We start from the raw sequence: 14,539 nt of genomic DNA, 5'->3' as shown, positions 1-14,539 counted from the left end.
AACTACCACTTGTCAATGTCATTTCCCATTCATAATAATAACAATAACCATGCTTTTGTTGTTGTTGAGATTATTTATCTCTTTAGTATTTTAAGATATTTCAATGAGATTCTGTTTAAACCAGAACACATACCAATCCACACTAGAGACTATTAAACAGCCATCAAATGTCAACCTGAACCTCTCTCTATGTGCCATCCATTACCAGGCATGCAGCATTTACATTGACTCCAGTCTTATTGATTACCCGGGAAAGTGGAGGAAGAATGGAGGGCTACTGATCACAAAGGGTGAGAGAACGACAACTTTGGTGGCATCGTCTCTCCCCTTGTTTGTTCTGAGCCAAAATGGGTCATTTGTTGCAAACATGAACCGAATGGAGGTCTACGTGGTGCTGAATTAGCAGCACCTGCTGCTGGGACACTGTGTGTGCCAAATCCTGGAAAAGTTACACATTGAAGGATGGCTCATTTAAATATGTGCAGTAGGAACAGAATGTGACATTTGAATGAGAATATAAAATAAGTATTGTTAGATACATTTCAAATTGAAGGCATTACATGCTATCCTTCTTCCACCCTCTTCCCCACTCAGAATGAGGATAATGACCATAACAATGTGGATGAGTGTGAAATTGGCAACATTGTTGCAATATAACAAAGCCCTTCAGTGATTAAACCCTGACAGGCTCTCTCCTCCTCTTTCATGTGAACACGCACGCACGCACGCACGCACACACACACACACACACACACACACACACACACACGCAAACAAACATTCACAAACATCCAACTATGCATGTACCCCTCACACACGCACACACACACACACACACACACACACACACACACACACACACACACACACACACACACACACACACACACACACACACACACACACACACACACACACACACACACACACACACGCAAACAAACATTCACAAACATCCAATTAGAAAATATAGGCACATTCTGTAAACACATGATCTGTTTGAGATACATGGAAGACCATGCCAAGATATCACATCAAAACCCCCCACCTTTTCCAATCCCCCCCTTGTGTCCCCCCGCTTCCGAAAATGCCTTAGTGGAGGAGCGCTCTGCAGTTCCAGAGTCTCCCTGATCAGATGAGGAGCCCCTTTATCACTCCCATATCCTCCAGTGAGTGTGTATATATATGTGGGTGTGCTGCTTACACAGCCTCCCAGACAGCAGCAGCAGGTTGATACACACAAAGACAGTTCCTGGTGCAGAAGCTCTTTTGGAGAACTTTGAGCATTTCTCTCCTACAGCACAGTCTACTACACAGAGGTAAGGACACCTCGAATGAAGGATTACTGCAGTATAGAGGGGGTTACTTTTTTTTCTCTTGCATGAAGTAGACGTTGTGCATTTTAGAATCTTGTTGCGTCCAAGCAACACGCGTTATTTGTCCGCACCGATCTACAGCAACATCAATACGGAATCTGGACGGTGTGCCAAACACTGCTGAGTATATAGGAATGTATCATTTTATCTATCATGTACCCCTCTTCACCTCAGGTAGGTGAGAGGATTGCTGTAGCCTTGAGATTGTGGTTTATTAGTTGACTCCAGCAACAATGCTCTCTGCCGATGTACATCTCCTGCTGTGTTCTCAATGTCTCTTCCTTTGTTCATATTTGAGTGTTTCCAATGCATAGACCAGAAGAAGGTAATAACATCTCGTAGGCGGATGCGTGAGCATATAGAATATTCATCTACAGCACATGGAGAATGCTGACAAAGAAAGAGCACCTCCTATCATCTCCCACCCAATCCCAGGTTCAGGTTGATCTGTCAACAGCAGTGGGAGGTATAGAGAAGAAAGGAGATGATTAAACACAGAGGGGGGCTTTAATCTTATCCAATTCCAATTGGTACATAAAAGCAAACTCGGTCAGGCAGGTGTCCTAGTCAGAGGGAGTTGATGTTTTGATTTTCTTTCTTCAAAATGTGAGTGGGAGGATTACAGGCTCAGTCGTACACACATTCGGCAGAGTTGCCACTACGCATGTAGCCAAGTATCTAGATCTCTGGTTTTAACCACATAAGTTTACAATACAAAACAAGACTGTTAAACGTCAAAGTGTTTGATATTGTTTGATATTTCACACAGAGGTAATATCAATGTCATTATGGTATTTTATTTTTTGTTGCTAATATTAAATCTTCCTAATTTTTAAATGTTCGAGCGCAACACTGCAGAGGTTTATGATACTGTAGGACAGAGGGATCTGGAAGGATAATTGTGCATAATTTACTGCATTGATTGATAGGAACTAGGAACATAAGCATTTCCCTTTTTTAGTATTTATATTTTTGACAACTTTTGCTTCACTGCATTCCAAAAGAAAATAAAAGTACTTTTTACACCATACATTTTCCCTGACCCCCAAAAGTACTCGTTACATTTTGAATGCTTAGCAGGACAGGAAAATGGTCTAATTTACACACTTATCAATAATCCCTGGTCATCCCTACTGCCTCTGATCTGGCGGACTCACTAAACACATCCTAAAGTTTGTAAATTATGTCTGCGTGTTAGTGTGCCCCTGGCTAGCCGTGAATTTAAAAAAAACAAGAAAATGGCACCGTCTGGTTTGCTTAATATAAGGAATGTAAAATTATTCATACTTTTGATGCTTAAGTATATTTAAAACCAAATACTTTTAGACTTTTACTAAAGTATGATTTTACTGGGTGACTTTCACTTTTACTTGAGTCATTTTAATATTAAGATATCTTTACTTTTACTCAAGCATGACAATTGGGTACTTTTTCCACCAACAACCACTGCCCATACATTGTCCCATGGGCAGTGGTTGTTGTGTAGAGGTCCCTTCAGTCCCCAAACAGTGTCTGTGTTTGATACTCTTTGCTGCGAGTCTTCCTCAGCCCTTTAAATCTTGAGACCCATTTGAATCCAGTCCAACTATGGACCCGTTTGGGGAGCTGTCAAGTCAACTGCTCAGTGAGCCTCTTCTCTTCACACAATCAATATGTGAGATTCTCACCAGGTGTCTTGCTCCTGTTGGTAGGGTGTAGACCGAACACAAACCGTGCTTCGCTGTTAATGGACTGTGCCTGTGTACTCCTGAGTCATTACTGCTGTCGCATTATAAATGATGGAACTGTGCATCAAGGGCCAGTCCAGGGAGAGCTTTTCCTCTCTGTTTTTTAATCATGGTGGTATGCGCAAAACATCAAATAGTTTCACAGATACAGATTACTTCTCAAGCCTGACATTTGAAAAAGATCTTTGCTCTCCTTTCCCCCTGTTGCTGGTTCTCTCTCTCCTCCCCCTTTTCTCTCATTTGAGCCAATGACCCCAGATGGTGACAGATCCATGCCTCATGTTAAAAGGCTCCACTTGAGCAGTGAGATGACATCTGGCGAGGATGTGACTAATAAGAGGGACAGAAGCGGCAGGGACCCGTCGTGTGATCTCAGATACCAGGGTCCTCTGACTGAAGTCTGCATTTTAATATCCATCCACACTCAGGGGTCGATGTACTAAAATTGTCTTTAACCATTGGTCAGTCGCCCTGCGCTGTCAAAGAACATATCCATCTGATCCCCAATGTCAGTGGTGCAAAGATGATAAAAACCATCCGTATTCAAAGCAGATATCATGGCACAAGGCGAGACCCGGATGCAGACACAGGAGGCAGATGGTTGGAGTTTTACCATATTTATTAATCCAATAAGGCAAGAGAATGGTCGTGGACAGGCAAAATAGTTCAAAAGGTACCGAAGGGGAGGCAGAATCAAGGTCAGGGCAGACCGGATGATCAGGCAGGTGGGAAAGCAGTCCAGAGTCAGACAGGGTTCTAAACCGGGAAGACTATCAAAAAGAGAATAGGAAAAAGGGGTACGGGAAAAAGACACTGGTTGACTTGACGAACATACAAGACGAACTGGCACAGAGAGACAGGAAACACAGGGATAAATACGCTGGGGGAAATAAGCGACACCTGGAGGGGGTGGAGACCATCACAGGAACAGGTGAAACAGATCTGGGCGTGACAGCAGAAGTAGGTGATGCTAAGCAGAAATGTACGTTTTGGAAATGCAGAGAAGGTTGGTGGGTTTATTGAGAGGAAAAACTACAGTCAACACATAACCTTATCTTAAATTTACAATAACATGAAATGTACGCACATCTTCCATTGATAAATGCACCAACTAAGCAAATGAACTGTTTTTCATAGATCAATGATAGGATGACAAAAGTTATGGTATCAGAAATATGTCTGGTGCCTACAGGGTTGTAACTATGGCATAGTGGCGGTACACCTCATTGTCATGTATGATTTACATGAATTACCACTGCTAGCTGACAGAGGGATGCTATTATGCTGGAATTAGGATTGAGCAGGTTATATTCAGAGGCTGATCATATGGGAGAGAGGGGGCTATTTCACCAATTTATGCCTATGAGAGAGATTGAGTGGCTCGCTCATTGAGATTGCCTCTCATCACCTTTAGCAATGATGTGGCAATGATGTTCTTTGAACGCGTAAAAACACATTTCACACGTAGGTCTAGTTTTAGTTACTATGAAAATGTAGGCTTTTAACTTGTTTTTTTTTCTCTGTTGATTTTCACAAGTGGGACATAGAGTATTATCCTCTGTGTAGTGTATCCTGTAAGTGGAAATATAATAAGAAGCATACAATAAAAATAGGAATAAATAAGAGAAGCCACTTCTCATATTTGAAAAAAGACCAACAAAAAAATGAGAACGCAATAAACAAATATAGATTTTGGTCAAAGTTTGAATATGGATATGATTCCACTGTGTTTCTGTGTGCCTATTTCATTTGAACCGTGTGTATCATATAAAATGAACCTGAAATATGCTGTAGCAACATGATGTCTGATGAACATAATCCTCCATAAACAACTCCTGGGTGGCTGTTACTTTTAGGTTCTTTTTAAGAGGTGGTTATGCTGGGTTATTGAAAAACCTAATTATCAGGGCATAATGATAAACACTGTTGATGTATTCCCTTGACAGCGGTGCTATTGCCACGGTCATGTGCTTGTGACAATGAGTTTGTGCTTGATTACATGTTTTTGTGGGTCAATGCCAAATGTCGAGGTTTTTGTCATCCTGTTTAAAAGATTCAGCAGACAAAGCGTTCTCCCGAAGCCACTCCTGCGTTATCTTGGCTGTGTGCTTAGTGTCATTATCCTGTTGGAAGGTGAACCTTCGCCCCCCAGTCTGAGAACCTGCTCCAGAGCGCTCAGGACTTCATCAAGGATTTCCCTGTACTTTGCTTCATTCATCTATCCCTCAATCCTGATTAGTATTAGAATAAGGATGGTGCCAGGTTTCCTCCAGACGTGATGCTTGGCATTCAGGCCGAAGTGTTTAGTCTTGGTTTCATCAAATCAAATTGTATTAGTCACATTCCCTGAATACAACAGGTAGACCTTGCAGTGAAATGCTTACTAACGAGCCCCTAACCAACAATGCAGTTAAAAAATATATATAAATAAATACCGACAAGAATAAGAAATAAAAGTAACAAGTAATTAAAGAGCAGCAGTAAAATAACAATAGTGAGACTATATACAGGGGGTACTGGTACAGAGTCAATGTGTTGGGGCACCGGTTAGTTGAGGTAATATGTACATGTTGGTAGAGTAATTAAAGTGACAATGCATAGATGATAACAACAGAGAGTAGCAGCAGTGTAAAAGAGGCGGGGGTGCAAATAGTTTGATTAGGTGTTCAGGAGTCTTATGACTTGGGTGTGGAAGCTGTTTAGAAGCCTCTTGGACCTAGACTTGGCGCTCTGGTACCGCTTACCATGCGGTAGCAGAGAGAACAGTCTATGACTAGGGTGGCTGGATTCTTTGACAATTTTTAGGGTCTTCCTCTGACACCGCCTGGTATAGAGGTCCTGGATGGCAAGGAGCTTAGCCCCAGTAATGTACTGGGCCATTTGCACTACCCTCTGTAGTGCCTTGCGGTCGGAGGCCTGAGCAGTTGCCATACCAGACAGTGATGTAACCACAACGATGTAGTTGTAGAACGTTTTGAGGATCTGAGGAAAAATCTTTTCAGTCTCCTGAGGTGGAATAGGTTTTGTCGTGCCCTCTTCAAGACTGTCTTAGTGTGCTTGGACCATGTTAATTTGTTGGTGATTTGAACACCAAGGAACTTCAAGCTCTCAACCTGCTCCACCTGCTCCACTGCAGCCCAGTCGATGAGAATGGGGGTGTGCTCAGTCCTCTTTTTCCTGTAGTCCACAATCATCTCCTTTGTCTTGATCACATTGAGGGAGAGGTTGTTGTCCTGGCACCACAAGGCCAGGTCTCTGACCTCCCTATAGGCTGCCTCGTCGTTGTCGGTGATCAGGCCTACCACTGTTGTGTCATCGGCAAACTTAATGATGGTGTTGAAGTCGTGCTTGGCCATGCAGTCATGAGTGAACAGGGAGTACAGGAGGGGACTGAGCACACACCCTTGAGGGGCCCATGTGTTGAGGATCAGTGTGGCGGATGTGTTGTTCTCTACCGTTACCACATGGATCCAGTTGCAGATGGAGGTGTTTAGTCCCAGGGTCCTTAGCTTATTGATGAGCTTTGAATGTTGTAGTCAGTGAATTGCATTCTCACATAGGTGTTCCTTCTGTCCAGGTGGGAAAGGGCAGAGTGGAGTGCAATAGAGATGCATCATCTGTGGATCTGTTGGGGCGGTATACAAATTGGAGTGGGTCTAGGGTTTCTGGAACAATGGTGTTGATGTGAGCCATGACCAGCCTTTCAAAGCACTTCATGGCTACAGACGTGAGTGCTACGGGTCGGTAGTCATTTAGGTAGGTTACCTTAGTGTTCTTGGACACAGGCACTGTGGTGGTCTGCTTTAAAACATTTTGGTATTACAGACTCGGACAGGGAGAGGTTGAAAATGTCAGTGAAGAGAATCTTGAGAATCAGAGAATATTGTTTCTCATGGTTTAAGAGTCTTTAGGTGCCTTTTGTCGAACTCCAAGTGGGTTGTAATGTACCGTTTAATGAGGAGTGGCTTCCGTCTGGCCAGTCTATCATAAAGGCCTAATTGGTGGAATGCTGCAAAGATTGGTGTCATTCTGGAAGTTTCTCCCATCTCCACAGAGAAACTCTGGAGCTCTGTCAGAGTGACCATCGGGTTCTTGGTCATCTCCCTGACCAAAGCCCTTCTCCCCCAATTGCTCAGTTAGGATGGGCAGCCAGCTCTTGGAAGAGCCTTGGTGGTTCCAAATGTATTCCATTTAAGAATGATGGAGGCCACTGTGTTCTTGGGAACCTTTAATGCTGCAGAAATGTTTTTGTACCATTCCCCAGATCTGTGCCTCAACACAATCCTGTCTCAGCGCTCTATGGACAATTCCTTTACCCTCATGACTTGGTTCTTGCTCTGACGTGCACTGTCAACTGTGGGACCTTATATAGACAGGTGTGTGCCTTTCCAAATCATGTCCAATCAATTGAATTTACCCCAGGTGGACTCCAATCAAGTTGTAGAAACGTCTCAAGGATGATTAATGGAAACAGGATGCACCTGAACTCAATTTTGAGTCTCATATCAGAGTCTGAATACTAATGTAAATAAGGTGTGTGTTTATTTTTAATACATTTGAAAAAAATTCTAAAAACCTGTTTTTGCTTTGTCGTTATGGGGTATTGTGTGTAGATTGATGAGGAAAAAAACTATAATTTAATACATTTTAGAATAAGGCTTTAACGTAAGAAAATGTGGAATAAGTAAAGGGGTGAAGGGTGAATACTTTGCGAATGCCCTGTATGTTGCACATATAGCATATTATATTTGTTATATATTATGTGACATTTTATTTGAGTATACTACGAGAATATACTGCCAGAAACGTATTAATATCATTGCAAACGTACGATAGGCTAATATTTACATTTAAGTAATATCCCTTAACTGAGAGTCTACTATTGCTTTTATCTAAATTAACATTCGACAACCTAGGCCCATTTATGGATCCATCGACACTCCAGGGATGAGACTATTTGGCCACCAATGGGACTTATTCATTTCTGAGCATTTGTTTGTTATCACCTCTAGCAGATGGCTCAGCGTGGTGGAATGCTTTTCACCAACAGAATTAACATGAGGAAATGCTGCTCATTCTAACTTATTTTGGACTCTCATAGCCCCTGGTTATTGCACAGTGTCCCTAAAAAGACATGCAAACACTCAAAATAGATTTCAAAATATTAAATCATTACAAAGCTATCAGCATTCAAAATAGAAGTGATTATGTATTCTGTTGAATAGAAAAACATAATTGTAAATGCCTCCAATGTAATTGAAGATGTGATGAATATCTACACAGAGAATGTCACATTCACTGTGAGGGCAAGACTCAGCCCTCAGTCACCTTTCCATTTACATTTATTCACAAGCGATGGATTCATCTTTGGATGGAAACAGGGATGCTGCGTTCATGGAGCAGGTTTCAACATGTCTCTCTGCATCAACCATGAAGAAATGAGCAACCTCTTTGCAGCATGCTAGTCAAGTGCAGAATGCAGCAAATCCTTGAGGCTGCTGTCATACAATACTAGAACTATCGTTCGCAGATAGCCTCACAGTACTTAAAGAGCAGCTGAACCCCCCCCAAAAGAAAAACATGTATCTAGTTGAAAATGTTGCATCAATTTTAGTCAGTGTACAAATGTACTACAATGTGTAAATAATATACGTTTATCATAAAGTCAGTATCTTCCAAAACTGAGATTTGCAACAGCTGTTATAATGAAAAAGGTTTTATTCACATGGCCTGACCATAATTATCACTGTGAGCTGGAGACTCGTCTCTAGTCAGTAAAGGGTTAACGCATGTAATTGGATGAATGGATATTGTGGTTCGCCACCGCGTCTAATTACACAGCGTTGGGAACTTCTCCAGAACAAACCGGGAGGATTGCCTTTGTACCGCATTCCTAGTTCCATTGGATACTTCAGGGGTGATTTCGATCATGCCACTAACAGCGGATGGTAAACGCCTAGGGAGAATTGTCAAGCACGGAGAAACAGCTGCAGTGATTGTGCTCGATCCAATTGCACGGCAGAACCTACAGACAGTGAGACAGACCTGCCAACATCACTCAGCGCCCCAACTTGTTTACATAAGATAACACGTCACCAATGTTGTGTTGAAAGAACACAATTGGCTGATAAGATCTTTATCGAGTGGCCACTTGCTAATGTGTTTGATAGTGTTCATTGATTCTACCACTGTTTCAGTCACAATAAGAATTGATACGTTGCGCACACATCCCGACTACTTGTCAATATTCCAAAATTCATACCAATTCGCAAGCATCTTGTGTTCTGCCGCGACCTGTTGTATAACATGATTTGCTATGAAACTCTGCCAGACGGACACTCCGGGAATAGACAGTGAGAAAGTTGGGGGAAAAAACAAACGTCCAAATTAATTAGAGATTTATTTTAGATTTAATTCGGGCTATTTTTGAGGGCGAACTCTTGCGACCGTGACTCGAGAAGGACAAGCAGCAATACCTGCTAGAGTACGATATAGCAAACATAACACCCACGTCGAATCACACCGCCAAGACGCAAATCTCGTTCACCAACCCCTTCAAGTGTGTTCATGTCAGTCCAAGTGCTGTTTATAAATAGTCTCATCAATCCCATGGGATCTCATGTTTTTCTGTTTAATTCCTTCTTTTCTGTTTGAAATGATAAGACTCCCCATGGAATAACCTACTGTATGTCGATAAAGTAAATTTAAGACATTGTCTGAAACTCCTTCTGACAGGTCCACTTCTGTTACGGCTTTAGTGATGACTACACAGGCAGGAAGAGAAGATCTCATTCGACAAATAGATGTTTTGAACTTTAGTAGCCGAACTAGGAAATTACTGTATGATATCGAAATCTGCCTGCATTGATCCTAAAATCAATATTTACTGCAACACACACAGACATTTGACAGATGACAGGACCTAGTAGACCAGACTTTTTTTTTTTTTTACCCTCAATAAAAAAGAAATAGTCCGATTAGTGTGACTTTGTATTTTGGATCAAGCTTTTAAATGGTGGACATAATAATGCTCACTGACTATAATAACTTGCACATAAAGAATGTTAAAACATTTATAAAGATGCAATTATAAAATAAGGTTCGGGACAGCAGCTTCATTCCTTTCAGTGATGTTGATCGCTGGCGTGTTTCAAAGCAAGCCCCTTTGTCAAAGCACTATCACATTTACAAAGATATTGGGATCAATATACTGTAGTGATGAGACAGGAGAGAATTAAGTCATGATATAATTGATGTTGAGTAAATGTATGACTTTGGGTGAAGATGAAGGTGTGTTTTCTCCAGTTGGTTTGGCACCTCGGCCAGCGGAGGGCAAATATTATTGTCTCTCTTTTTGTTCCTTCATTAGCCAGGTGAAATTAAATGCTAATTAGGAACGTATTAATGATGCTTCCGTTTTGGGATAAACATATTTTCAAAGCAAGTGTCTCAGAGAAGATTCAATCCTCTATGGATCCAGGTGGTATTGAATCACTAATAACAATCTCACTTGTTTCTGATTTTACTTCTCAAATGAGCTGGCAAAGCCTTGAGCTATTCGATTGTTGACTTACAGTCAATTCATACACAACCTGCACCATGGTATCACACTGCTACGGAACTGCTTTTTACCATCCACACAGTGCTCTCTTTTGGTCTGCTATGGTATCTCTGTTGTGTATTATATTGAGATTAAGCACCTGACTTTGTTGTTTAATTAACTAGGCCAACCTTTTTCCCAACAGGAAAGATGACTACACCAACTAGCCGTCTCCTGATTGGCCTGATGTGTCAGGTAACCTGCACGTGGGCCTTCGCTCGCCTGCCCGAGGATGCAGAACTGCGTTCTGCCTTTTCAGTGGCACGCACCAGCAGCATGGAGGGTGGACCAAAGATGGTGGTGACCTTTGACAAGGAGTATGTTAACATCGGTGGGGACTTTGATCCAAAGGCAGGCATGTTCCGCTGCCGCATCCCCGGAGCATACTACTTCTCCTTCACAGTGGGGAAGTTCCCCAGTCGTGACCTGTCAGTCATGCTAATGAAGAACAGGAATGAGGTGCAGGCAATTGTGTATGATGAGAATGCGGGAGAGGAGCGTAAGGTGCAGAGCCAAAGCGCCATGCTGCAGCTGGACTTTGGTGACACAGTCTGGCTCCGCCTTCACGGTGATCCCCGCTATGCCATCTACAGCAACACAGGTCACTACACCACCTTTAACGGCTACCTAATCTACCCTGACACCTACACCTTCCAAAACCGCAAGCACGAGGACTCAACTCCCATGTATGGAAACGAGGCGAATGCCAATGACCACACCCTAACAGACCAGGATGGGCTGGGAGAAAGGGACAACGTAGAGAAGAGAGAGGAGGTAGAGGATAAAGAGGAGGACCAGAGGTCAGCCTTCTCCGTTGGCCGCACTCAGAGCATCGTAGGGGTGGACCAGGGCTTCACAGAACACCGTCCTATCTCCTTTGACACAGACTTTGTCAACATCGGCGCTGACTTTAACGTCACCGAAGGTGTATTCACCTGCCGTATTCCAGGAGCCTACTTCTTCTCCTTCAATGCTGGCAAGCTTCCCCACAAAACCCTGTCAATCAAGCTGATGAAGAACCACCTGGAGGTGCAGGCCATGATCTACGATGACAGTGACACTGAGAAGGCTCTGCAGAGCCAAAGTCTGATGCTGTCTCTGCGCCGTGGGGATATCGTCTGGCTTTATAGCCACCAGCGCGATGGCTTTGGAGCATACAGCAACCATGCCAAGTATATAACCTTCACTGGCTTCCTGGTCTATCCAGAAATACAAAAACTAGCCACCAATCAGCAGTAACAGCAGAGCCGGAAGCCATAAGGGACAGTGTCAAGAACACAGTTGGCTGTGGACCTACTACACTCAATTATTCTATGTCCAGCTAATTCTTTCAATGGGTTTACTTTGTCAAACTCCAACTTGCAGTCTTGAATTAATGAAGATGTTACTACATACTAGCATTTTTGCTATTTTCAGGATATGATGTCTCAGTTAATACTTATCTGGATTTTTTATCAATGTCTTGAAAGGCATTGTCAAATAATGGGGACACTTGTTTTGTGTCACATTTAGTATTTTTCCTTCATTTTAGAGTGAGTTTCTGATAAGGCCAGTGTCGGATCACAATGAAATAAAATGGCATTTTGAACCAAAAACCATGACCAACACTTAGAATAAATGTCCTGTTACAGTGCAGGGCTGTCCATTGGACCAATACAGGCACCATACTCATCCTTGTTGTAGCTTGAAATCTGCTAGTTTTGGACCTCGGGGCACCAGGCTCATAATTGGATTTCTAACTTAGCAGAGTTTAATTTATTTCCTCAGCTGGTGACCGCTGTGGAGAAAATTGAATTGCCTATATCATCCCTTATGATAAACGTGCCGGTTTAATTCACACACCCCGAGAGAGAAAAATGCTCTTAAAATTGTGCCAGGCTTCAGCAAATTACAGTCTGTTTGAGAGGTCATTTAAACAACATATAAAAAATAGCATATAGTCCAATTATAATGTTAATTTTACTCTCCAGCAAATACTGTATTTTGATTCTCCATGTCACACCCTGATCTGTTTCACCTGTTTTATGCTTGTCTCCCCCCCCCTCCCCCCACCAGGTCTCTCCCATTTGTCCCCATTATCCCCTGTGTATTTATACAAGTGTTCTCTGTTTGTCTGTTGCCAGTTAGTCTTGTCAGTGTGTTTTTCCCTGTTTGAGTCGCTGTTTTCTAGTCTTCCCGGTTCTGACTGCTCTGACCCTGCCTGCCGTTCTGTACCTCATTGACTCTGCCCTGGATTACTGACCTCTACCTGCCCCCTTGTATAATAAATATTATGAGAACTGTACTATCCGCCTCCTGTGTCTTCATCTGGGTCATATCCTGAGTTGTGTGGGAATATTGGGTTATGTACACCATCTCTGGGTAGTGTTCCCTTATTAGTTTGAATTAGCATCTTATCAAAAGGAATAAACACAATGTGACACTTACTGAATAATGAGAGACTATTTCAGTAATAGTTAGTCCCCCTATTAATGGTCATCTACTATGCGAATAGCAGGTTGATTTTTGTCATGAATCTTGCCCTGGAGGCAGAACTGAGCCATTTCCTCTAGCTGCAGTCAAAATGTCATTTATGGTCTTAATTTAAGGTTAGGCATTAGGGTTAGCAATGTAGTTAAGGTTGTTTAAAATCAGATGTTATGACTTTGTGGCTGTGCCAGCTAGTGACCACTCAGCAGAGCTGCCTCCAGAACAAGATTCATGGAGAAAAATACTTACCTGCCTGTGATTGCGGTGTCAGGCATATACTCACTCCTGCAGTGCTGCCCTCACACAACCTACTTTTGGAGCACATCCTTCGTCACACTCTTGACTCCCGAATGCCCAAGTGTCACTAATCGTGGCAACTTTTGTACCCTGAGGGTGGAATGACTTTTTCAATACAGCGAATTTTAAAAAATGAAACGGATGTATAATTTTTCAATTTGCATGGGAAAAAATTGTAGTTTAGCATTTGCTTTGTAGTTCTGATTTCAATCATTATGTGCATGGACTGCAGTAGGAAATAGTCATCGAGTTGAGTGGATCAAATTTGTATAACCGCTTTAATTATATACAATTGGCCTAGCGTCGTCCGGGTTAGGGAGGGCTTTGCCAGTAGGGATGTCCTTGTCTCATCGCGCACCAGCGACTCCTGTGGCAGGCCGGGCGCAGTGTGCGCTAACCAAGGTTGCCAGGTGCACGGTGTTTCCTCCGACACATTGGTGCGGCTGGCTTCCGGGTTGGATGCGCACTGTGTTAAGAAGCAGTGCGGCTTGGTTGGGTTGTGTCATGAAAGTCATGGAGGACGCATGACTTTCAACCCTAGTCTCCCCCGAGCCCGTACGGGAGTTGTAGCGATGAGACAAGATAGTAGCTACTAAACAATTGGATACCATGAAATTGGGGAGAAAAAGGGGTAAAATAAAAAAGTTTTAAATTAAATACACTAGCATGACAACTTTTGAGAGCGTAAGAAACCCACAAAAAATATTATTTCTTAGAGCTCAGTGAGATCAATTTCCAGAGAGATAACAGGGATTATGATATTGGGAATGGAGTCTTGGAGAATATTTTGACTAATAATTTCATGCATGCTGTCATGGATAATAATCATCTAACAGCTTTGAAGATCTTCTTTGTAATGAGACTGTAATTCTATCCGTAACTGTTTTTGTTGGAAATAACTTTATTGTAAGTGGTACATTGGTGACCTGTGCTTATATCTTTGTCCTTGCAAAGGAATGATTGTGAACTGCATAAAATTTTGCCCTGGGTACATTCAACCCATGTGTTAGTCGTCTGCTTCTTGTTGGCTCCTTGAGATGTTAAAAATACTTGTTATACAATGGATGCTT

At 42.4% G+C, this 14,539-nt stretch overlaps 1 protein-coding gene across 1 annotated transcript; it reads left to right on the top strand.

Moving 5' to 3' along the window:
• The first annotated feature begins 1,137 nt into the window (after window positions 1-1,137).
• LOC118357755 (complement C1q tumor necrosis factor-related protein 4-like) lies at window positions 1,138-12,987 on the top strand. Its single transcript, XM_035735119.2, has 2 exons — window positions 1,138-1,319; window positions 10,849-12,987. The coding sequence occupies exon 2, from the start codon at window positions 10,854-10,856 to the stop codon at window positions 11,940-11,942; it is 1,089 nt and encodes a 362-aa protein (XP_035591012.1). The 5' UTR covers window positions 1,138-1,319; window positions 10,849-10,853; the 3' UTR covers window positions 11,943-12,987.
• The last annotated feature ends 1,552 nt before the right edge of the window (window positions 12,988-14,539 follow it).

Source organism: Oncorhynchus keta, chromosome 2 (assembly GCF_023373465.1).
Source record: "Oncorhynchus keta strain PuntledgeMale-10-30-2019 chromosome 2, Oket_V2, whole genome shotgun sequence".
In the NCBI taxonomy this organism is placed as follows: Eukaryota; Metazoa; Chordata; class Actinopteri; order Salmoniformes; family Salmonidae; genus Oncorhynchus; species Oncorhynchus keta.
The sequence above is the reverse complement of the archived record's forward strand: the minus strand, read 5'-3'. Positions and strand labels throughout refer to the sequence as shown.

What these genes read in the sequence shown, in the direction of transcription:
- LOC118357755 (XM_035735119.2), top strand. Translation starts at nt 10,854, where the DNA reads ATGACTACACCAACTAGCCGTCTCCTGATTGGCCTGATGTGTCAGGTA.